General features: G+C 53.2%; 1 protein-coding gene across 1 annotated transcript; it reads right to left on the bottom strand.

Annotated features, from left to right (window-relative positions):
* Positions 1 to 2,637: 2,637 nt before the first annotated feature.
* Positions 2,638 to 4,424, bottom strand: LOC137571090 (E3 ubiquitin-protein ligase TRIM11-like). The gene is made up of 2 exons (XM_068279771.1): positions 4,311 to 4,424; positions 2,638 to 4,255 (listed from the first exon to the last, which is right to left on the bottom strand). Exons 1-2 carry the CDS (start codon positions 4,422 to 4,424, stop codon positions 2,738 to 2,740), a joined length of 1,632 nt encoding a protein of 543 aa, XP_068135872.1. The 3' UTR covers positions 2,638 to 2,737.
* Positions 4,425 to 23,012: the final 18,588 nt, after the last annotated feature.

The following is a 23,012-nucleotide window of genomic DNA, read 5'->3' as shown; positions in this document are numbered from 1 at the left end:
TCCCCTGCTTACACCTCTCTGACACTGCAGCTGTCCCCTCCCCTGCTTACACCTCTCTGACACTGCAGCTGTCCCTTCCCCTGCTTACACCTCTCTGACACTGCAGCTGTCCCCTCCCCTGCTTACACCTCTCTGACACTGCAGCTGTCCCCTCCCCTGCTTTGACCTCTCTGACACTGCAGCTGTCCCTTCCCCTGCTTACACCTCTCTGACACTGCAGCTGTCCCCTCCCCTGCTTACACCTCTGACACTGCAGCTGTCCCCTCCCCTGCTTACACCTCTCTGACACTGCAGCTGTCCCCTCCCCTGCTTTGACCTCTCTGACACTGCAGCTGTCCCTTCCCCTGCTTACACCTCTCTGACACTGCAGCTGTCCCCTCCCCTGCTTACACCTCTCTGACACTGCAGCTGTCCCCTCCCCTGCTTTGACCTCTCTGACACTGCAGCTGTCCCCTCCCCTGCTTACACCTCTCTGACACTGCAGCTGTCCCCTCCCCTGCTTACACCTCTCTGATACTGCAGCTGTCCCCTCCCCTGCTTACACCTCTCTGACACTGCAGCTGTCCCTTCCCCTGCTTACACCTCTCTGACACTGCAGCTGTCCCCTCCCCTGCTTTGACCTCTCTGACACTGTAGCTGTCCATGGTTAGTTATGGGGCTTCACATCAATACAGTGCTTGGGGCCCCATGTAAAACTTGCAACAGGGCCCCAATCTCCTTAGTTACAGCACTGAGTACAGCAATGCCCTTGGTGAACCCAATTATCAAGACTGTTACCCAGAGCTCAACCTCTATGTAGTGCTAGGCTCCTCCTCTCTCTGCCCACATACTGATCTCCCCCCACTTTCCTCCTACTGAGTGCTGTAAAGGGTGGGCAGGTAGGTAGGTAATTACCTCAGTCTATATGCGGAATGGGGAGGAGCTGGGCCCTGCATCTGGGTCAAGTTCTGGGCAGCTCCTCCAAGAGGCAGGTTCTCCGGGAGTTTTTCTTGGAGGATTAAAACCCACATGAAGTGAGAAGCATATGGAGGCGGCCATATTTCTTTCCATTTTAACAATGCACATTGCCTGGCTGACCTGCTGATCCACTGCCTCTAACACTATTATGCATAGCCCCTGAACAAGCATGCAGCAGATCAGGTGACTGAAGTGTGACTTGATTAGCTGCATGCATGTATCAGGTGTGTGATTCAGCCACTACTGCAGCCAAAGAGATCAGCAGGACTGACAAGCAACTGGTATTATTTAACCACCTGGGCGATACGGACGAGCTCAGCTTGTCCAGTAACGCCGCAGTGGATCGCTCAGGCCCTGGTGGGCCGATTTGCATATTTTTTTTAAATTGTTTTCCCGCTCGCCGCCGACCCGCTGCTACCCACTGCAAAAGAGCCCCCCCCCCGCAGACCCCTTGCGCAGCCTGGCCAATCACCGCCAGGCTGCACTATGGGGTGGATCGGGATCCCCCTGACGTCATGACGTCGATGACGTCAGTCCGATCATCGCCATGGCGAGGGGGGAAGCCCTACAGGAAATCCCATTCAGAACGGGATTTCCTGGTGGGTATTAATGCCGGCGGCGATCGGAAGGGTGGGAGGGAGAGAGCAGGGAGGGGAAAATCATGTAGCTAGCGCTAGGCTAGTGACATGAAAAAAAAAAAATAGGTAAAAAAAAAACTCCTGCGGCTGCGCGCCGCGCGTAATCAAAACGCCAGCGAGGTTAACAGGAAATACATATGGCAGCCTCCATATCCCTATCACTTCAGGTGTCCTTTAAGCTTTTAATCTAATGAGGAGGAGGAGGAGAGTGATACTGCTGATGTAAATACAGAGAGGCCACATTTACTTAAAGAGATTCCGAAGTGAGCAAAAAAACCTCTTTTTTTTTTTAGAATCCTTTTCAGGAGTATCAGCCAAGATGATTTGCCGCATCCCCGCGGCTGTCTGAGGTCTTTATCCCCCACAAATCCCGGGACTAAATCCTACAGCTTTCAAAGTCACAGATTTTGCTGCCTGGGGGAGGCAGAGCTTTGGGCTGTATTTCTGCCTCCAGTCCAGTAAATCACCGCTGATCACCGCCTCTCCCCGCCCCTCTCAGTCTTCTTTCAAAGAGAGGGGGGGAGGCGGCGATCAGCGGTGATTGAATGGACTTGAGGCAGAAATACAGCACAAAGCTCTGCCTCCTCCAGGAAGTACCAGAGGATTCTGCCCAGGGGATTTTGGGGGGGGATAAAGACCTCGGACGGCCGCGGGGATGTGGCGAATCATCTTGGCTGATACTCTTGAAGAGGATTCTGAAAAAAGGTGTTTTTGCTTGCTTCAGACTCTCTAAATTAGTTTTATTATACCTTCAGGTGCACTTAAAGGGGATTTACTCTGTAATTATACTTTTGGTTTGTTTTTGTTTTTTAAAGACACTATTTTATTACCATCCTGATAGTATTTTCTAGGTTTCATCCTCCCCATCACTACTATAGCCCAAGTAACCACAGGAATCATTTTGTCTCGAGATCAGTGTGTTCAATGAAAATTCATTTAAAAATAATTGCTACAAAGTGCAGCCACAGAGAGGCAGAGAGTGGGCGGGACTTCTTGTAACCTCTACTGAATGAAATTGCCCAACATGCATCTTATTAGTCCGTCACATGATCATGGGCCCAGCCAGAGGTTTTTGAGCGGCCTGCTCCTGCTAAATGTTATATTCAATTCCTGGTTGGAGATCAACCTTAACAGGACAGTTGTCACTGCAAATCGCAGTGATCGGTAACTGAGGGGTGGAGAAATCTCAGGAATCTCTGTGATGTCACCTCTGTTTGGGTAGACTTCTCCAATTTCTCAAGTTCCTCAGATACCTTCATACAACTGCGCCCCTCAGACATTTTTACACAACCGTCATCTACACACAGTGCAGCATGGAGGGGCTCAGTGAAGGCGGCAGTGAAGGTGTGGAGATGTCTGATTGGGTGACACAGATCATAAAAGGAGATCTGCCCAGCCTCATAATCCAAGTATATCCTAATTCTGTTACTGGTGATATTTGAACGTAACTCCATCTCAAAATCACCATGAAGCACTGAATATTCATCACCTTCCCTGTCCAACCCCCAGGACTTATAATTACATCCAATCAGTGATTCCCCCTCTTCTTCTCTCCTATCCATACTGGGGTAACACATTCCCACTCTCCAGCTATTGGAGCCCCCAACATCCACCTCCCAGTAATGTCGCCCTGAGGAGAAGCTCTGGACACTCATCACCTGAGGATAATCCTGAAATCTCTCTGGTGTGTCTGGATGTCTCTGCTGTATATCTGATGAGGATACCGTCTTCCTGTCATGTGACATATATAGCCAATCACTAGCTGTTTTTACATCCAGCAATATGTCCTCAGCTTCTTCCACATAGATGTCAGGATGTATCCCTGCTATAATTTTACATAGTCCTGTGTGTAATGTGTGTGAGATGCCGGCCACATCCAGATCTTCTCCACCACGGAGCTGTCCATCATATGTCTCTATGTCCTCATTATATCCCTCCTCCTCTGTGTCACACAAGTCACCTGTGTCTGATTCCTGTAGGACAGTCAGTGGATCAGTCATGCTACACAGCTCCTCTATCTGACGGGTCTTCCTGGACAGCTCCTCCACCTTCACCTCCAGCTTCCGAATCAGAACAGAGACTGGAAGGGGAGCCCTCTCTGCCTGTTTGGTGATCTTTCCCAAGACTTTCTTCTCCAGGAAGTACAATTTTCTACTGATGTTTCTAAACAGGGTGGTGACTTTCTTTGCTTCTTCAGCTGCTTTTTCTTGCATCTTTCTCCTGCGTTCCTGCAGACTTTGGATCTTTGTCTCAGCCTCTTCTGTCTCTACTAACAGTTCCTGAAGATTATTCCTCAGTTTATTTTTTCTCTTCTCAGAGGCTTCCTCCAGTGTGTCCACCTGATGGCCCCGATGTTCTCCCTCCAGCCTGCAGGACACACAGATACACACAGCGTCCTCAGTGCAGACATACCTCAGCAGCTCCTTATGGATGGAGCATTTTCTGTTCTCCAGGGAATGGGTTGGTTCACATAAGACGTGCTCTGGTGACTTGCTGTGGACTTTCAGGTGGCCATCACATAGAGAAGCTTCACACATTAGGCAGGACATAATAGCGGGTACAGGAGAGTGAATGCAGTAAGTGCAGAAGACTGCAGCTGTCTCTTGATCTTGCTGAGTTGACAGTAAATGTTCTACCAAGTTGTATAGTTTTACGTTCTTCTGTATTGACGGGCGTTTCTTGAACTTTTCCAGAAATGTTCTGTATATCCAGAACATGATCAATACACTCCCGGCAGAAATTGTGTCCACATCTCAGGGTTACAGGCTCTGTATAAGTGTCCAGACAGATGGAGCAGGTCAGCTCCTGTCTTACACTAGCAGACGCCATAGCTGACGACAGAAGGTTGAAATAGTTAAACCCTCAGAAACCAGCTCCACACACCCTCCGGAAGAAGTTGTGTCCACATCTCAGAGTTGCTGGGTCTGTATAAGTGTCCAGAAAGATCGAACAGGGCAGCTCCTGTCTCAAACTAGCGGACACCATTGCTAATAGCAGGAGCGATTTCTCCACCCCTCACTGTGATTTGCAGTGACAACTGTCATGTTAAGATTGAGGAGGTGTAAATAGTTCTCAAACACTCAGAAACCAGTACGACCAGCTCTACACACCCTTCCAGTGAAAGGCGAGACTGAGACTTTAACCCTGTTGTATGTATAGTGAAGGTTTGTGCACACATTGTAGGCTTAAAAGATATGAAACAAATAGAACCTCTGTAGTGAGAAATAAAGGTTGATCAAGTGAGCTGGATTCTTCCTCTTGCCTCTCCAAACTGATGTGCAAGTCGCTACTTTTGTCAAAATATTTGTCCCTGCTCCCTATCTCACAATCTCACTATGGAAAAATGCAGTAATGGTAGATGATGCCCCCCCCCACCCCATACACACATACCAAAACAATAGCGTCATTTCAGTTCTCCCCACTGATTTCTACCCGTAAATAAGCACAGTAAAGCAAGATCGATAAGGGTGCCTACACAAGTCCAATTTTCATAGGTCAGTGACTTTACTTTTACAAAATATGTGTAGTATGAGTGCTTACCCACACAATCTGTTGATAATACTCACCTGGGACATATCAGACCATAACAAGCATTGGTGTAATGCTATAAAGACAGTGGTCATGTGACTGGCATAACATGGATCTGTATCTGTCACAGAACAGCCGTGAGAAAAGAGAACGCAATCGGTTTGCTGCACCGATTATCGTTGCATTGCCAGATCTCGATTGTATGTTTATGGACCAGGCAGTCAAGCCTGGGGTCTCTCCTTCCCTCAGCAGAGAAATAGTTCAGTAACCTAAGGTACAGGATGCCTGTGATTTGTAATTAGCATGTGACTGGAATCTGGGCCTTAGCAGAGGTGTCAATTGCTTCTGCCATATGGCTGCCTGAAAGGAAGTAAGGAAGCTGGCTCCCCAGGTGGCCCTGGACGAGCTAGCCAGTGCGGCACCGATGGGGGCAAATTGGAATGCGTTGTATGATTTCTGTCTGTTACATGAATACTGTGTATAGCACAGCTATGAAATTCATATAGTCTTATTCGTTAAAATCTGCCCAATGTGCAGATATAAAATTCATCCCAATAACCCGTCCGATTATTGGTGTATGACCCGTCTCAGGAACTGGACCCTCTGCCCTAATCACGTCTGATGTCATATTAATTGGTATTTTCTGACAATTATGAATCTGCTATCCGCCTAAATATGACATGTATCGTTTATGAGTTACAGGGTTTTATAAGTTTAAACCTAAAATCTCTCTCAGAGGGAATGAACTGTCATTGGTGGGTAATTCAGAGGGGGCAGGCATTGCCACACCCCCAAACCAGCTTCATCAAAAGCACATTGCCAGCAGGTGGACCTCAGTCCTCCAATTCCATCTTCACGAGAGCATGCTGCTAGCCAGAGGACCATGTGGTTAGCGGCCATCTTGTCTGAACTTTGCTCATGATTCTGAAAGAAAGGAACTTTACGAGTTTTCCCAGAACCTAAGTATTTTATTCCATTTTTTTTATTTATTTCACACTGTGCTATTATTTGTCTCTATAATTGTTGATTTTAACAATTTTCTGTATATATTAATTATTTATATTGCATATTTAATAAACGACGCTAACGTCCTTTATTTGTTCAGCCGCACAAACTGAACCCTGGCTTCTGAAGAGTCGCTACTATTGTGGATAGCTAGATAAAATAGAGTGTGTTTAACCGTTTTCTATTTGCAGGTCTAGAGTCAGTCGGTCAGTGGGTTCCTCTGTCCCATGGTAACAGAGGTGGTGGCAGTTATACCCTGAAATAGTGTGTAATTTGTATTACCGTAACTCACAGTCTCCCTTCTAGTCGGTCTGCTGCCAAAATTCTTGCAGTTTCTGCGCACCGATTGCGACCACAGATTGCATGGTCTGTGTGCTGAAACCGATTGGAAGGTGTTGTACGTTCCGGCCAATAGGGGCCCTGTGACAGTAACCACACCATTTATCATGGTTCAAGGGCAACCTTAATTTATTACAAACATTTCCTTACAGATCAGAATGCTTGCTATCACATGGCTGCTGTTTTACTAACCTTGTAATAACCTTCACTAACCTTGTAATAGCTCTCACTATGATCTGATATGATCCAGTTCAAGGCTGCAAACATTTGCCAGATAGTAGATACCTACTATAGCATAGCACCAATAATGTAAGATCATTATAATAATTCCTTTTTTTTTATAGCGCCTTTCTCCTGTCAGACTCAAAGCGCTTGCGAGGCAGACACAAGAGCGCACTCAGTAGGCAGTAGCAGTGTTAGGGAGTCTTGCCCAATGAACTCCTTACTGAATAGGTGCTGGTTTACTGAGTAGGAAGAGCCAGGATTTGAACCCAGGACCCCTACATCAGAGGCAGAGCCCTTAACCATTACACTGTCCAGCCACTGCTGGATTATGAACTGGATTATGCTGGATTATGAACGCAGCTCAGTTTTTTACAGTTACTTGAATACAGTGGATTGATTGTACATTAACTTTTATGTTCTGACACAGCTAATATAATAAAGTATAATAATGAATTTACATTGATTGAATTAAAAATACAGACATAGTGTATATATATATATGTCTATACACATATACACACCTGCCACAATCATTCCCTCTTGGTGCCCAGGGGTACCCAGGACCTCCCAGCAACCTAGAAACGCCTCTGGTGCACTCTATTCATTATATTACCTTGTAGAGGGGTTGTGTATATATATATATATATATATATATATATATATATATATATATATATATATATATATATACTGTATATACACACAGGGAGTGCAGAATTATTAGGCAAATGAGTATTTTGACCACATCATCCTCTTTATGCATGTTGTCTTACTCCAAGCTGTATAGGCTCGAAAGCCTACTACCAATTAAGCATATTAGGTGATGTGCATCTCTGTAATGAGAAGGGGTGTGGTCTAATGACATCAACACCCTATATCAGGTGTGCATAATTATTAGGCAACTTCCTTTCCTTTGGCAAAATGGGTCAAAAGAAGGACTTGACAGGCTCAGAAAAGTCAAAAATAGTGAGATATCTTGCAGAGGGATGCAGCAATCTTACAATTGCAAAGCTTCTGAAGCGTGATCATCGAACAATCAAGCGTTTCATTCAAAATAGTCAACGGGGTCTCAAGAAGCGTGTGGAAAAACCAAGGCGCAAAAAAACTGCCCACTGTGAGGGAACGCGGAAAAGCCGCCGCAAGTGTTCAGAGTGAGGCGACTGTTTCCGCGTCTAACATGGCGGCACAACGCGAAGAAACCGCCACATGCCGCATGGGCAGAGCGGTGAAGTCCGCATTGGATGCAGCGGATTGCGCGCATAGCAATACTACTGACATTGTGGTTGGACGCGGGGAAGCCACCGCTTGATTGGAGAGCGGGGCGGCGGCCCCCGCGCCCGAATCAGCGGATACATTGCAAGACATGTCTGGTGTGGCTGGGACTGCTAGTCCACACAGGTTCAGAAGGACGCGCGCGCGCGCTGAGAGGCAGAGCTTATATGACAGCCAGAGAAGAGTCAGCTGACCAAGCGGGTCAGCTGACATTTTCACCACCTTCCATTGGTCCAGCACTTAGGGGTGGCGCTGGTGAGCGCTATGGTATATATACTGGATGCTGGTCATTTCTCTGGTGTCTGCCGTTGCGATCACTAGGTGGTAGCACTCAGACCTTGTCTGTATCTGTGTTCTAGCATAGTTTCCAAAGGTGTTGATGATCAAGGAACTCACACCTTAGCATTAGGAATATTGAACTGTATTATTTGTTATGACCTTCTGCCTGCCTGACTATTCCTCTGAACTCTGATTCTGTACCTTGCTATTTCTGATATCCTGTTGCCAAACTCTGCTCGTTCCTGGACTCTGTATTTGCCTCCTGATTCTGTACCTTGCTATTCTGATACTCCGTTACCAAACCCTGCCTGTTTATTGGATTCCGTATCTGTCTCCTGAATCTGTACCTTATCTGTCTGTGTGTTAACGACCTGGCTTGCCGACCTCGAGAACTGGCCTTACTGTTAGAGGCAGTTCCCAGACCTGGTAGTGACACTCTCTCACTGGTGTCACTCACGCTCTGTCCTTCCTACTCTCAGCCTAGCTCCTCCCCCGGGAGAGTCTAGGCCATCGGAAGGAACATACTTCTGTGCAGTACTCAAAGTATACTGTTGCGTCTAACACTCACTTGTTATCTCAGGTGTCCAGAGGTTAGTAGATATATCTGATTATCGGTGATACTGCAGATCACCAATAATCAGGTATATTCTGTATTCTCGGTGATACTGCAGTTCACCGGTAATCAGACCCTCTCTGTGTTACACCGATCGTTACACCCATGAACTGAGAAAAGTCAAGCGTGCAGCTGCCAAGATGCCACTTGCCACCAGTTTGGCCATATTTCAGAGCTGCAACATCACTGGAGTGCCCAAAAGCACAAGGTGTGCAATACTCAGAGACATGGCCAAGGTAAGAAAGGCTGAAAGACGACCACCACAGAACAAGACACACAAGCTGAAACATCAAGACTGGGCCAAGAAATATCTCAAGACTGATTTTTCTAAGGTTTTATGGACTGATGAAATGAGAGTGAGTCTTGATAGGCCAGATGGATCGGCCCGTGGCTGGATTGGTAAAGGGCAGAGAGCTCCAGTCCGACTCAGATGCCAGCAAGGTGGAGGTGGAGTACTGGTTTGGGCTGGTATCATCAAATATGAGCTTGTGGGGCCTTTTCGGGTTGAGGATGGAGTCAAGCTCAACTCCCAGTCCTACTGTCAGTTTCTGGAAGACACCTTCTTCAAGCAGTGGTGCAGGAAGAAGTCTGCATCCTTCAAGAAAAACATGATTTTCATGCAGGACAATGCTCCATCACACGCGTACAAGTACTCCACAGCGTGGCTGGCAAGAAAGGGTATAAAAGAAGAAAAACTAATGATATGGCCTCCTTGTTCACCAGATCTGAACCCCATTGAGAACCTGTGGTCCATCATAAAACACCTCTCTGAACAGTGTCTGGGACGGGACAGTTAAAAATGGCGCACAGCGCCAGATGAATAAGAAGGGCGCCCCATAGACTTGCATTATATAACGCTATTTAGCGTTATAAGTGTTAAAAAATGGCGCAGGCAGTGTGCCTTACACTTATAACGCTAAATAGCGTTATAAAGCTTCAAAATTTCTGAGGACAGAGGGGTCGGGGGGAAGAGAGAGGCAGCGGACACTGGAGGGCATAGGCAGCGGACGAAGATGTGTGCAATATGCATACATTACCTTGTCCCGGGCCGCCGATCGCTCCTTCCCTCCGCTCCTTCACTTCCTCCATTCGTTTACTGTAGTCCTGCAGCCGGCCAATCACCATGCGGTTTCATTCTCCGCATGGTGATTGGCCGGCTGCAGGACTACAGCAAACAAACTAGGAAGTGAAGGAGCGGAGGGAAGGAGCGATCGGCGGCCCGGGACAAGGTAATGTATGCATATTGCACACATCTTCGTCCGCTGCCTATGCCCTTCAGTGTCCGCTGCCTATACTAGCGACCCGCAGCCCCCTGGCGTACCGTGCTGAAATAAATGTAGCATAAAACGCTATTTACCGTTTTAATGTATTTTCGGTAAATAGCGTTTTATGATACATTTATCGGCAGAACGGTGCGCCATTTTTCTCCCTGCGCCATTTTTAGATGGACCCGTCTGGGAGGCTGTGGTTGCTGCTGCACGCAATGTTGATGGTGAACAGATCAAAACACTGACAGAATCCATGGATGGCAGGCTTTTGAGTGTCCTTGCAAAGAAAGGTGGCTATATTGGTCACTGATTTGTTTTTGTTTTGTTTTTATATGTCAGAAATGTATGTTTGTGAATGTTGAGATGTTATATTGGTTTCACTGGTAAAAAATAAATAATTGAAATGGGTATATATTTGTTTTTTGTTAAGTTGCCTAATAATTATGCACAGTAAGTCACCTGCACACACAGATATCCCCCTAAAATAGCTAAAACTAAAAACAAACTAAAAACTACTTTCAAAAATATTCAGCTTTAATATTAATGAGTTTTTGGGTTCATTGAGAACATGGTTGTTGTATATATATATATATATATATATATATATATATATATATATATATATATATATATATATATATATATATATATATATATATATATATATATATATATATATATATATATATATATATAAATAAAACCCCTCTACAAGGTAATATAATGAATAGAGTGCACCAGAGGCGTTTCTAGGTTGCTGGGAGATCCGGGGCACCCCTGGGCACCAAGAGGGAATGATTGTGGCAAAAAATGGGCATGGTCATGCCACGGAAAGTGGGCGTGGTCATGGGTGGGGCCAAATGTACATGAACATAGCAGTGGTGTAACTTAAATATATTCAATAGGCAGTATTTCACATAAATAAGTCCCTCACCTGGCTTCTGTCTTGTCTTCGGCTGGCTGGCCTGTGTGCTGTACTCAGCTGGCAGTTATGCTGGGCTGCCTGGCTGGTGGTTATGCTGTGCCGGCCTGGCTGGTGGTGATGCTGTGCTGGCCTGGCTGACGGTGATGCTGTGCCGGCTTGGCTGGCAGTGATATTGAGCCGGCCTGGCTTTGCTAGGTGACTTTCTGGGGGCTTTGCTGGGCTGCCTGGCTGGTGGTGATGCTGGGCTGGCCTGGCTGGTGGTGATGGTGTGCTGGCCTGGCTGATGGTGATGCTGTGCATGCCTGGCTGATGGTGATGCTGTGCATGCCTGGCTGGTGGTGATGCTGGGCTGGCCTGGCTGGTGGTGATGCTGGGCTGGCCTGGCTGGTGGTGATGCTGGGCTGGCCTGGCTGATGGTGATTCTGTGCTGGCCTGGCTGGTGGTGATGCTGTGCTGGCCTGGCTGGTGGTGATGCTGTGCATGCCTGGCTGGTGGTGATGCTGTGCATGCCTGGCTGGTGGTGATGCTATGCAGGCCTGGCTGATGGTGATGCTGTGCATGCCTGGCTGGTGGTGATGCTGGGCTGGCCTGGCTGGTGGTGATGCTGGGCTGGCCTGGCTGGTGGTGATGCTGGGCTGGCCTGGCTGATGGTGATTCTGTGCTGGCCTGGCTGGTGGTGATGCTGTGCTGGCCTGGCTGGTGGTGATGCTGTGCATGCCTGGCTGGTGGTGATGCTGTGCATGCCTGGCTGGTGGTGATGCTATGCAGGCCTGGCTGATGGTGATGCTGTGCTGGCCTGGCTGGTGGTGATGCTGTGCATGCCTGGCTGGTGGTGATGCTGTGCATGCCTGGCTGGTGGTGATGCTGTGCATGCCTGGCTGGTGGTGATGCTGTGCATGCCTGGCTGGTGGTGATGCTGTGCATGCCTGGCTGGTGGTGATGCTGTGCATGCCTGGCTGGTGGTAATGCTGTGCAGGCCTGGCTGGTGGTGATGCTGTGCTGGCCTGGCTGGTGGTGATGCTGTGCATGCCTGGCTGGTGGTGATGCTGTGCATGCCTGGCTGGTGGTGATGCTATGCAGGCCTGGCTGATGGTGATGCTGTGCATGCCTGGCTGGTGGTGATGCTGGGCTGGCCTGGCTGGTGGTGATGCTGGGCTGGCCTGGCTGGTGGTGATGCTGGGCTGGCCTGGCTGGTGGTGATGCTGTGCATGCCTGGCTGGTGGTGATGCTATGCAGGCCTGGCTGATGGTGATGCTGTGCATGCCTGGCTGGTGGTGATGCTGGGCTGGCCTGGCTGGTGGTGATGCTGGGCTGGCCTGGCTGGTGGTGATGCTGTGCTGGCCTGGCTGGTGGTGATGCTGTGCTGGCCTGGCTGGTGGTGATGCTGTGCATGCCTGGCTGGTGGTGATGCTGTGCATGCCTGGCTGGTGGTGATGCTGTGCATGCCTGGCTGGTGGTGATGCTGTGCATGCCTGGCTGGTGGTGATGCTGTGCATGCCTGGCTGGTGGTAATGCTGTGCAGGCCTGGCTGGTGGTGATGCTGTGCTGGCCTGGCTGGTGGTGATGCTGTGCATGCCTGGCTGGTGGTGATGCTGTGCATGCCTGGCTGGTGGTGATGCTATGCAGGCCTGGCTGATGGTGATGCTGTGCATGCCTGGCTGGTGGTGATGCTGGGCTGGCCTGGCTGGTGGTGATGCTGGGCTGGCCTGGCTGGTGGTGATGCTGGGCTGGCCTGGCTGGTGGTGATGCTGTGCATGCCTGGCTGGTGGTGATGCTATGCAGGCCTGGCTGATGGTGATGCTGTGCATGCCTGGCTGGTGGTGATGCTGGGCTGGCCTGGCTGGTGGTGATGCTGGGCTGGCCTGGCTGGTGGTGATGCTGTGCTGGCCTGGCTGGTGGTGATGCTGTGCTGGCCTGGCTGGTGGTGATGCTGTGCATGCCTGGCTGGTGGTGATGCTGTGCATGCCTGGCTGGTGGTGATGCTGTGCATGCCTGGCTGGTGGTGATGCTGTGCATGCCTAGCTGGTGGTGTAGCTGCCCGCCCAAGCCAATCAAACATCTGAACAGCATAATTCATAGTCACTGCTAATAAGAGAGGTTTATAGCAATTTAGTGCTAGTTTTCTGTACAGAATACATATATACCTATATAGGTCTGTTGTATGATAAGCAGAAAAGTTAGCCTGCTGTTAAAGTTTATTTGTGTGTAGAGTAACAGCCTGCAGCATCAGCTATAATATAGCTAGCTAAGCACAGGACATTACAGGGTTAATCTGAGTACTCCAGTCACCTGACACTCTAGTCCAATCAGAACCCAGCCTCACTCTGAGATCTTCTAGAATCTTCTATCCAGACATGCCAGCAGCCATCTTACAGACAGAATCTTCAGAGCTTATGAGAGAGACAGAGCAGAGAAACTGCCCTTAAAGAGACTCCGTAACAAAAATTGCATCCTGTTTTTTATCATCCTACAAGTTCAAAAAGCTATTCTAATGTGTTTTGGCTTACTGCAGCACTTTATACCATCACTGTCTCTGTAATAAATCAATGCATCTTTCCCCTGTCAGACTTGTCAGGCCTGTGTCTGGAAGGCTGCCAAGTTCTTCAGTGTTGTGGTTCTGTGATGAACTCCCCCTTCCAGGCCCCTGTATGCACACTGCCTGTGTGTTATTTAGGATTAGAGCAGCTTCTCTCTTCTCTCTTATCTTTTACAAGCTGGATAAATCGTCCTCTGAGCTGGCTGGGCTTTCACATACTGAAGAATTACAGACAAGGGCAAAGCTGTTTGCAGGAAGAAAGGAGCAGCCTGAAACTTCAGTGCATGAGAACAGGGGGAAAGAAACACACAAATGATCTCTTGAGATTCAAAAGGAAGGCTGTATACAGCCTGCTTGTGTATGGATGTATTTTCTATGTGTGGACATACTCATACCCCCCAACCGTCCCGTTTTCGTCGGGATTCTCCCGATTTGGGGGGGCCCTCCCGCTATCCCGGGCCCCCCCTCTTGAATCCCGACGGCGGGCAGAGAATAGAAGCGGAAAAACTGATCGAGGCTCCAGCCGCGGTACTGAGGGATGCGGGAGCCGGCTTCATTACTTCCTCCCTCCCTCCCTCTGTGAATGTCCCCAAATGTATGTCCGTGTGCCCCCCTCTCCTCCCCTCCCTATAGGCAGAGTGAGCGCAGCGGAGCGGGCAGTCGGGTCCTCTTACCGCTGGCTGATGCACGCGTACTGTCTCTGGCATCCGACCTCCATGTGCTTCCTGTTTACTATGACGTCACAGGAAGCACATGAATGTCGGATGCCAGAGACAGTGTACGCGTGCATCAGCGGTAAGAGGACCCGACTGCCCGCTCCGCTGCGCTCACTCTGCCTATAGGGAGGGGAGGAGAGGGGGGCACACGGACATACATTTGGGGGCATTCACAGAGGGAGGGAGGGAGGAAGTAATGAAGCCGGCTCCCGCATCCCTCATTACCGCGGCTGGAGCCTCGATCAGTTTTTCCGCCTCCATTCTCTGCCCAGGCGCCCCCCCCCCCACCTAAAAGTGGCACCCTCCTCCCCACCCACGGTGACGGGCATTCTCCCCCCCTCCACTGACAACCCCCCTAATTAATCACATAAGGGGACACTGGGGGCACATTAGGAGGGAGGGAGGGAGAAGCTTAATAGCGTCCATGCGGCATCCATGCCGCATACGCATCCCCGGGCTGGTGCCTCGATCGGGTTTTCTTTTCCCCCCCTCGGCCACCCTCCTCCCCCTCCCACTGGCACCCTCCCTTTCGGGAGTAATTAGGTACATTTTTTTAATAAACAATAAATTAAAAATATATATAAATAAATTAGTGGGCGTGGCTAGGGGTTGGGGGCGTGGCCAGGGGCGTGGCCTAAGTGTCCCGCTTTCGACACTTAAAATGTTGGGAGGTATGGACATACTGTACATCAACCTACTTCCTGTTTTGGTGGCCATTTTGTTTGTTTATAAACAAACTTTTTAAAACTGTTTTTAACCACTTTTAATGCGGCGAGGAGTGGCTAAATTGTGTCAGAGGGTAATAGGAGATGTCCCCTAACGCACTGGTATGTTTACTTTTGAGCGATTTTAACAATACAGATTCTCTTTAAGATCCTATGAGGCCAAAATAGGTGAGCTATCTTGGTTTATGTATACTGAGTCATGCTGCTAATGACAGTGTTAGTGGTTATATGTTAGAGTCTATACTGAATACTGTTTTTGTATGTTTGCCCCTAGTTCTACCGCTTTCTATGCTTGAAATCACTTTCTACCACTTGAAACTGCTAAGATCACATTCTACCATGTTCAGCCACCAATATTACTAAAACTGTGATCATCTTTATTCCTTATTCCCTACCCTGATGATGTTACCAATAAAGAAAGTTATTTTTGTACCAGCGGTATGTTCTTAAAGTCTTTCAAGGATCCGAGGACAGTTACAGGTGGTGATGCTGTGCATGCCTGGCTGGTGGTGATGCTGTGCATGCCTGGCTGGTGGTGATGCTATGCAGGCCTGGCTGGTGGTGATGCTGTGCATGCCTGGCTGGTGGTGATGCTGTGCATGCCTGGCTGGTGGTGATGCTGTGCATGCCTGGCTGGTGGTGATGCTGTGCATGCCTGGCTGGTGGTGATGCTGTGCTGGCCTGGCTGGTGGTGATGCTGTGCTGTGCATGCCTGGCTGGTGGTGATGCTGTGCTGGCCTGACTGGTGGTTATGCTATGCTGTGCATGCCTGGCTGGTGGTGATGCTGTGCATGCCTGGCTGGTGGTGATGCTGTGCATGCCTGGCTGGTGGTGATGCTATGCAGGCCTGGCTGGTGGTGATGCTGTGCTGGCCTGGCTGGTGGTGATGCTGTGCTGTGCATGCCTGGCTGGTGGTGATGCTGTGCTGGCCTGACTGGTGGTTATGCTATGCTGTGCTGGCCTGGCTTGTGGTGATGCTGTGCTGGCCTGGCTTGTGGTGATGCTGTGCTGGCCTGGCTGACGGTGATGCTGTGCCGGCTTGGCTGGCAGTGATATTGAGCCGGCCTGGCTTTGCTAGGTGACTTTCTGGGGGCTTTGCTGGGCTGCCTGGCTGGTGGTGATGCTGGGCTGGCCTGGCTGGTGGTGATGGTGTGCTGGCCTGGCTGATGGTGATGCTGTGCATGCCTGGCTGATGGTGATGCTGGGCTGGCCTGGCTGGTGGTGATGCTGGGCTGGCCTGGCTGGTGGTGATGCTGGGCTGGCCTGGCTGGTGGTGATGCTGGGCTGGCCTGGCTGGTGGTGATGCTGGGCTGGCCTGGCTGGTGGTGATGCTGGGCTGGCCTGGCTGGTGGTGATGCTGGGCTGGCCTGGCTGGTGGTGATGCTGGGCTGGCCTGGCTGATGGTGATGCTGTGCTGGCCTGGCTGGTGGTGATGCTGTGCTGGCCTGGCTGGTGGTGATGCTGTGCTGGCCTGGCTGGTGGTGATGCTGTGCATGCCTGGCTGGTAGTGATGCTGTGCTGGCCGGGCTGACGGTGATGCTGTGCCGGCTTGGCTGGCAGTGATATTGAGCCGGCCTGGCTTTGCTAGGTGACTTTCTGGGGGCTTTGCTGGGCTGCCTGGCTGGTGGTGATGCTGGGCTGGACTGGCTGGTGGTGATGGTGTGCTGGCCTGGCTGATGGTGATGCTGTGCATGCCTGGTTGGTGGTGATGCTGTGCTGTGCTGGCCTGGCTGGTGGTTATGCTATGCTGTGCTGGCCTGGCTTGTGGTGATGCTGTGCTGGCCTGGCTGGTGGTTATGCTATGCTGTGCTGGCCTGGCTGGTGGTGATGGTGTGCTGGCCTGGCTGATGGTGATGCTGTGCTGGCCTGGCTGGTGGTGATGGTGTGCTGGCCTGGCTGATGGTGATGCTGTGCTGGCCTGGCTGGTGGTGATGCTGTGCTGGCCTGGCTGGTGGTGATGCTGTGCAGGCCTGGCTGGTGGTGATGCTGTGCTGGCCTGGCTGGTGGTGATGCTGTGCTGGCCTGGCTGGTGGTGATGCTGTGCTGTGCATGCCTGGCTGGTGGTTATGCTGTGCTGGCCTGGCTGGTTGTTATGCTGTGCTGGCCTGGCTTGTGGTGATGCTGTACTGGCCTGGCTGGTGGTTATGCTATGCTGTGCTGGCCTGGCTGGTGGTGATGCTGTGCTGGCCTGGCTGGTGGTGATGCTGTGCTGGCCTGGCTGGTGGTGATGCTGTGCTGGCCTGGCTGGTGGTGATGCTGTGCATGCCTGGCTGGTGGCGATGCTGTGCATGCCTGGCTGGTGGTGATGCTGTGCTGGCCTGGCTGGTGGTGATGCTGTGCTGGCCTGGCTGGTGGTGATGCTGTGCATGCCTGGCTGGTGGTGATCCTGTGCATGCCTGGCTGGTGGTGATGCTGTGCATGCCTGGCTGGTGGTGATGCTGTGCATGCCTGGCTGGTGGTGATGCTGTGCATGCCTGGCTGGTGGTGATGCTGTGCATGCCTGGCTGGTGGTGATGCTGTGCATGCCTGGCTGGTGGTGATGCTGGGCTGCCTGGCTGGTGGTGATGCTGCGCATGCCTGGCTGGTGGTGATGCGATGCTGTGCATGCCTGGCTGGTGGTGATGCTGTGCATGCCTGGCTGGTGGTGATGCTGTGCATGACTGGCTGGTGGTGATGCTGTGCATGCCTGGCTGGTGGTTATGCTATGCTGTGCTGGCCTGGCTGGTGGTGATGGTGTGCTGGCCTGGCTGATGGTGATGCTGTGCTGGCCTGGCTGGTGGTGATGGTGTGCTGGCCTGGCTGATGGTGATGCTGTGCTGGCCTGGCTGGTGGTGATGCTGTGCTGGCCTGGCTGGTGGTGATGCTGTGCAGGCCTGGCTGGTGGTGATGCTGTGCTGGCCTGGCTGGTGGTGATGCTGTGCTGGCCTGGCTGGTGGTGATGCTGTGCTGTGCATGCCTGGCTGGTGGTTATGCTGTGCTGGCCTGGCTGGTTGTTATGCTGTGCTGGCCTGGCTTGTGGTGATGCTGTACTGGCCTGGCTGGTGGTTATGCTATGCTGTGCTGGCCTGGCTGGTGGTGATGCTGTGCTGGCCTGGCTGGTGGTGATGCTGTGCTGGCCTGGCTGGTGGTGATGCTGTGCATGCCTGGCTGGTGGCGATGCTGTGCATGCCTGGCTGGTGGTGATGCTGTGCTGGCCTGGCTGGTGGTGATGCTGTGCTGGCCTGGCTGGTGGTGATGCTGTGCATGCCTGGCTGGTGGTGATCCTGTGCATGCCTGGCTGGTGGTGATGCTGTGCATGCCTGGCTGGTGGTGATGCTGTGCATGCCTGGCTGGTGGTGATGCTGTGCATGCCTGGCTGGTGGTGATGCTGTGCATGCCTGGCTGGTGGTGATGCTGTGCATGCCTGGCTGGTGGTGATGCTGGGCTGCCTGGCTGGTGGTGATGCTGTGCATGCCTGGCTGTTGGTGATGCGATGCTGTGCATGCCTGGCTGGTGGTGATGCTGTGCATGCCTGGCTGGTGGTGATGCTGTGCATGCCTGGCTGGTGGTGATGCTGTGCATGCCTGGCTGGTGGTGATGCTGTGCATGCCTAGCTGGTGGTGATGCTGTGCATGCCTGGCTGGTGGTGATGCTGTGCATGCCTGGCTGGTGGTGATGCTATGCTGTGCTGGCCTGGCTGGTGGTGATGCTGTGCATGCCTAGCTGGTAGTGATGCTGTGCATGCCTGGCTGGTGGTGATGCTGTGCATGCCTGGCTGGTGGTGATGCTGTGCATGCCTGGCTGGTGGTGATGCTGTGCATGCCTGGCTGGTGGTGATGCTGTGCATGCCTGGCTGGTGGTGATGCTGTGCATGCCTGGCTGGTGGTGATGCTGTGCTGGCCTGGCTGGTGGTGATGCTGTGCTGGCCTGGCTGGTGGTGATGCTGTGCTGGCCTGGCTGGTGGTGATGCTGTGCTGGCCTGGCTGGTGGTGATGCTGTGCTGGCCTGGCTGGTGGTGATGCTGTGCTGGTCTGGCTGGTGGTGATGCTGTGCTGGTCTGGCTGGTGGTGATGTTGTGCATGCCTGGCTGGTGGTGATGCTGTGCAGGCCTGGCTGGTGGTGATGCTATGCTGTGCTGGCCTGGCTGGTGGTGATGCTGTGCATGCCTGGCTGGTGGTGATGCTGTGCATGCCTGGCTGGTGGTGATGCTGTGCATGCCTGGCTGATGGTGATGCTGTGCATGCCTGGCTGGTGGTGATGCTGTGCATGCCTAGCTGGTGGTGATGCTGTGCATGCCTGGCTGGTGGTGATGCTCTGCATGCCTGGCTGGTGGTGATGCTGTGCATGCCTGGCTGGTGGTGATGCTGTGCTGGCCTGGCTGGTGGTGATGCTGTGCTGGCCTGGCTGGTGGTGATGCTGTGCTGGCCTGGCTGGTGTTGATGCTGTGCTGGCCTGGCTGGTGGTGATGCTGTGCTGGTCTTGCTGGTGGTGATGCTGTGCATGCCTGGCTGGTGGTGATGCTGTGCATGCCTGGCTGGTGGTGATGCTGTGCAGGCCTGGCTGGTGGTGATGCTGTGCAGGCCTGGCTGGTGGTGATGCTGTGCAGGCCTGGCTGGTGGTGATGCTGTGCAGGCCTGGCTGGTGGTGATGCTGTGCAGGCCTGGCTGGTGGTGATGCTGTGCTGGCCTGGCTGGTGGTGATGCTGGGCTGCCTGGCTGGTGGTGATGCTGGGCTGCCTGGCTGGTGGTGATGCTGTGCTGGCCTGGCTGGTGGTTATGCTATGCTGTGCTGGCCTGGCTGGTGGTGATGCTGTGCTGGCCTGGCTGGTGGTTATGCTATGCTGTGCTGGCCTGGCTGGTGGTGATGCTGTGCTGGCCTGGCTGGTGGTGATGCTGTGCATGCCTGGCTGGTGGTGATGTTGTGCATGCCTGTCTGGTGGTGATGCTGTGCATGCCTGTCTGGTGGTGATGCTGCGCTGGCCTGGCTGGTGGTGATGCTGCGCTGGCCTGGCTGGTGGTGATGCTGTGCTGGCCTGGCTGATGGTGATGCTGTGCATGCCTGGCTGGTGGTGATGCTGTGCATGCCTAGCTGGTGGTGATGCTGGGCTGGCCTGGCTGGTGGTGATGCTGTGCATGCCTGGCTGGTGGCGATGCTGTGCATGCCTGGCTGGTGGTGATGCTGTGCTGGCCTGGCTGGTGGTGATGCTGTGCTGGCCTGGCTGGTGGTGATGCTGTGCATGCCTGGCTGGTGGTGATCCTGTGCATGCCTGGCTGGTGGTGATGCTGTGCATGCCTGGCTGGTGGTGATGCTGTGCATGCCTGGCTGGTGGTGATGCTGTGCATGCCTGGCTGGTGGTGATGCTGTGCATGCCTGGCTGGTGGTGATGCTGTGCATGCCTGGCTGGTGGTGATGCTGGGCTGCCTGGCTGGTGGTGATGCTGTGCATGCCTGGCTGTTGGTGATGCGATGCTGTGCATGCCTGGCTGGTGGTGATGCTGTGCATGCCTGGCTGGTGGTGATGCTGTGCATGCCTGGCTGGTGGTGATGCTGTGCATGCCTGGCTGGTGGTGATGCTGTGCATGCCTAGCTGGTGGTGATGCTGTGCATGCCTGGCTGGTGGTGATGCTGTGCATGCCTGGCTGGTGGTGATGCTATGCTGTGCTGGCCTGGCTGGTGGTGATGCTGTGCATGCCTAGCTGGTAGTGATGCTGTGCATGCCTGGCTGGTGGTGATGCTGTGCATGCCTGGCTGGTGGTGATGCTGTGCATGCCTGGCTGGTGGTGATGCTGTGCATGCCTGGCTGGTGGTGATGCTGTGCATGCCTGGCTGGTGGTGATGCTGTGCATGCCTGGCTGGTGGTGATGCTGTGCTGGCCTGGCTGGTGGTGATGCTGTGCTGGCCTGGCTGGTGGTGATGCTGTGCTGGCCTGGCTGGTGGTGATGCTGTGCTGGCCTGGCTGGTGGTGATGCTGTGCTGGCCTGGCTGGTGGTGATGCTGTGCTGGTCTGGCTGGTGGTGATGCTGTGCTGGTCTGGCTGGTGGTGATGTTGTGCATGCCTGGCTGGTGGTGATGCTGTGCAGGCCTGGCTGGTGGTGATGCTATGCTGTGCTGGCCTGGCTGGTGGTGATGCTGTGCATGCCTGGCTGGTGGTGATGCTGTGCATGCCTGGCTGGTGGTGATGCTGTGCATGCCTGGCTGATGGTGATGCTGTGCATGCCTGGCTGGTGGTGATGCTGTGCATGCCTAGCTGGTGGTGATGCTGTGCATGCCTGGCTGGTGGTGATGCTCTGCATGCCTGGCTGGTGGTGATGCTGTGCATGCCTGGCTGGTGGTGATGCTGTGCTGGCCTGGCTGGTGGTGATGCTGTGCTGGCCTGGCTGGTGGTGATGCTGTGCTGGCCTGGCTGGTGTTGATGCTGTGCTGGCCTGGCTGGTGGTGATGCTGTGCTGGTCTTGCTGGTGGTGATGCTGTGCATGCCTGGCTGGTGGTGATGCTGTGCATGCCTGGCTGGTGGTGATGCTGTGCAGGCCTGGCTGGTGGTGATGCTGTGCAGGCCTGGCTGGTGGTGATGCTGTGCAGGCCTGGCTGGTGGTGATGCTGTGCAGGCCTGGCTGGTGGTGATGCTGTGCAGGCCTGGCTGGTGGTGATGCTGTGCTGGCCTGGCTGGTGGTGATGCTGGGCTGCCTGGCTGGTGGTGATGCTGGGCTGCCTGGCTGGTGGTGATGCTGTGCTGGCCTGGCTGGTGGTTATGCTATGCTGTGCTGGCCTGGCTGGTGGTGATGCTGTGCTGGCCTGGCTGGTGGTTATGCTATGCTGTGCTGGCCTGGCTGGTGGTGATGCTGTGCTGGCCTGGCTGGTGGTGATGCTGTGCATGCCTGGCTGGTGGTGATGTTGTGCATGCCTGTCTGGTGGTGATGCTGTGCATGCCTGTCTGGTGGTGATGCTGCGCTGGCCTGGCTGGTGGTGATGCTGCGCTGGCCTGGCTGGTGGTGATGCTGTGCTGGCCTGGCTGATGGTGATGCTGTGCATGCCTGGCTGGTGGTGATGCTGTGCATGCCTAGCTGGTGGTGATGCTGGGCTGGCCTGGCTGGTGGTGATGCTGTGCATGCCTAGCTGGTTGTGATGCTGTGCATGCCTGGCTGGTGGTGATGCTGTGCATGCCTGGCTGGTGGTGATGCTGTGCATGCCTGGCTGGTGGTGATGCTGTGCAGGCCTGGCTGATGGTGATGCTGGGCTGCCTGGCTGGTGGTGATGCTGGGCTGCCTAGCTGGTGGTGATGCTGGGCTGCCTGGCTGGTGGTGATGCTGGGCTGCCTGGCTGGTGGTGATGCTGGGCTGCCTGGCTGGTGGTGATGCTGGGCTGCCTGGCTGGTGGTGATGCTGTGTTGGCCTGGCTGGTGGTTATGCTATGCTGTGCTGGCCTGGCTGGTGGTGATGCTGTGCTGGCCTGGCTGGTGGTTATGCTATGCTGTGCTGGCCTGGCTGGTGGTGATGCTGTGCTGGCCTGGCTGGTGGTGATGCTGTGCATGCCTGGCTGGTGGTGATGCTGTGCTGGCCTGGCTGGTGGTGATGCTGCGCTGGCCTGGCTGGTGGTGATGCTGTGCTGGCCTGGCTGATGGTGATGCTGTGCATGCCTGGCTGGTGGTGATGCTGTGCATGCCTAGCTGGTGGTGATGCTGGGCTGGCCTGGCTGGTGGTGATGCTGTGCATGCCTAGCTGGTTGTGATGCTGTGCATGCCTGGCTGGTGGTGATGCTGTGCATGCCTGGCTGGTGGTGATGCTGTGCATGCCTGGCTGGTGGTGATGCTGTGCAGGCCTGGCTGATGGTGATGCTGGGCTGCCTGGCTGGTGGTGATGCTGGGCTGCCTAGCTGGTGGTGATGCTGGGCTGCCTGGCTGGTGGTGATGCTGGGCTGCCTGGCTGGTGGTGATGCTGGGCTGCCTGGCTGGTGGTGATGCTGGGCTGCCTGGCTGGTGGTGATGCTGTGTTGGCCTGGCTGGTGGTTATGC

This window comes from Hyperolius riggenbachi, chromosome 4 (genome assembly GCF_040937935.1).
Source record: "Hyperolius riggenbachi isolate aHypRig1 chromosome 4, aHypRig1.pri, whole genome shotgun sequence".
Lineage (NCBI taxonomy): Eukaryota > Metazoa > Chordata > Amphibia > Anura > Hyperoliidae > Hyperolius > Hyperolius riggenbachi.
The sequence above is the reverse complement of the archived record's forward strand: the minus strand, read 5'-3'. Positions and strand labels throughout refer to the sequence as shown.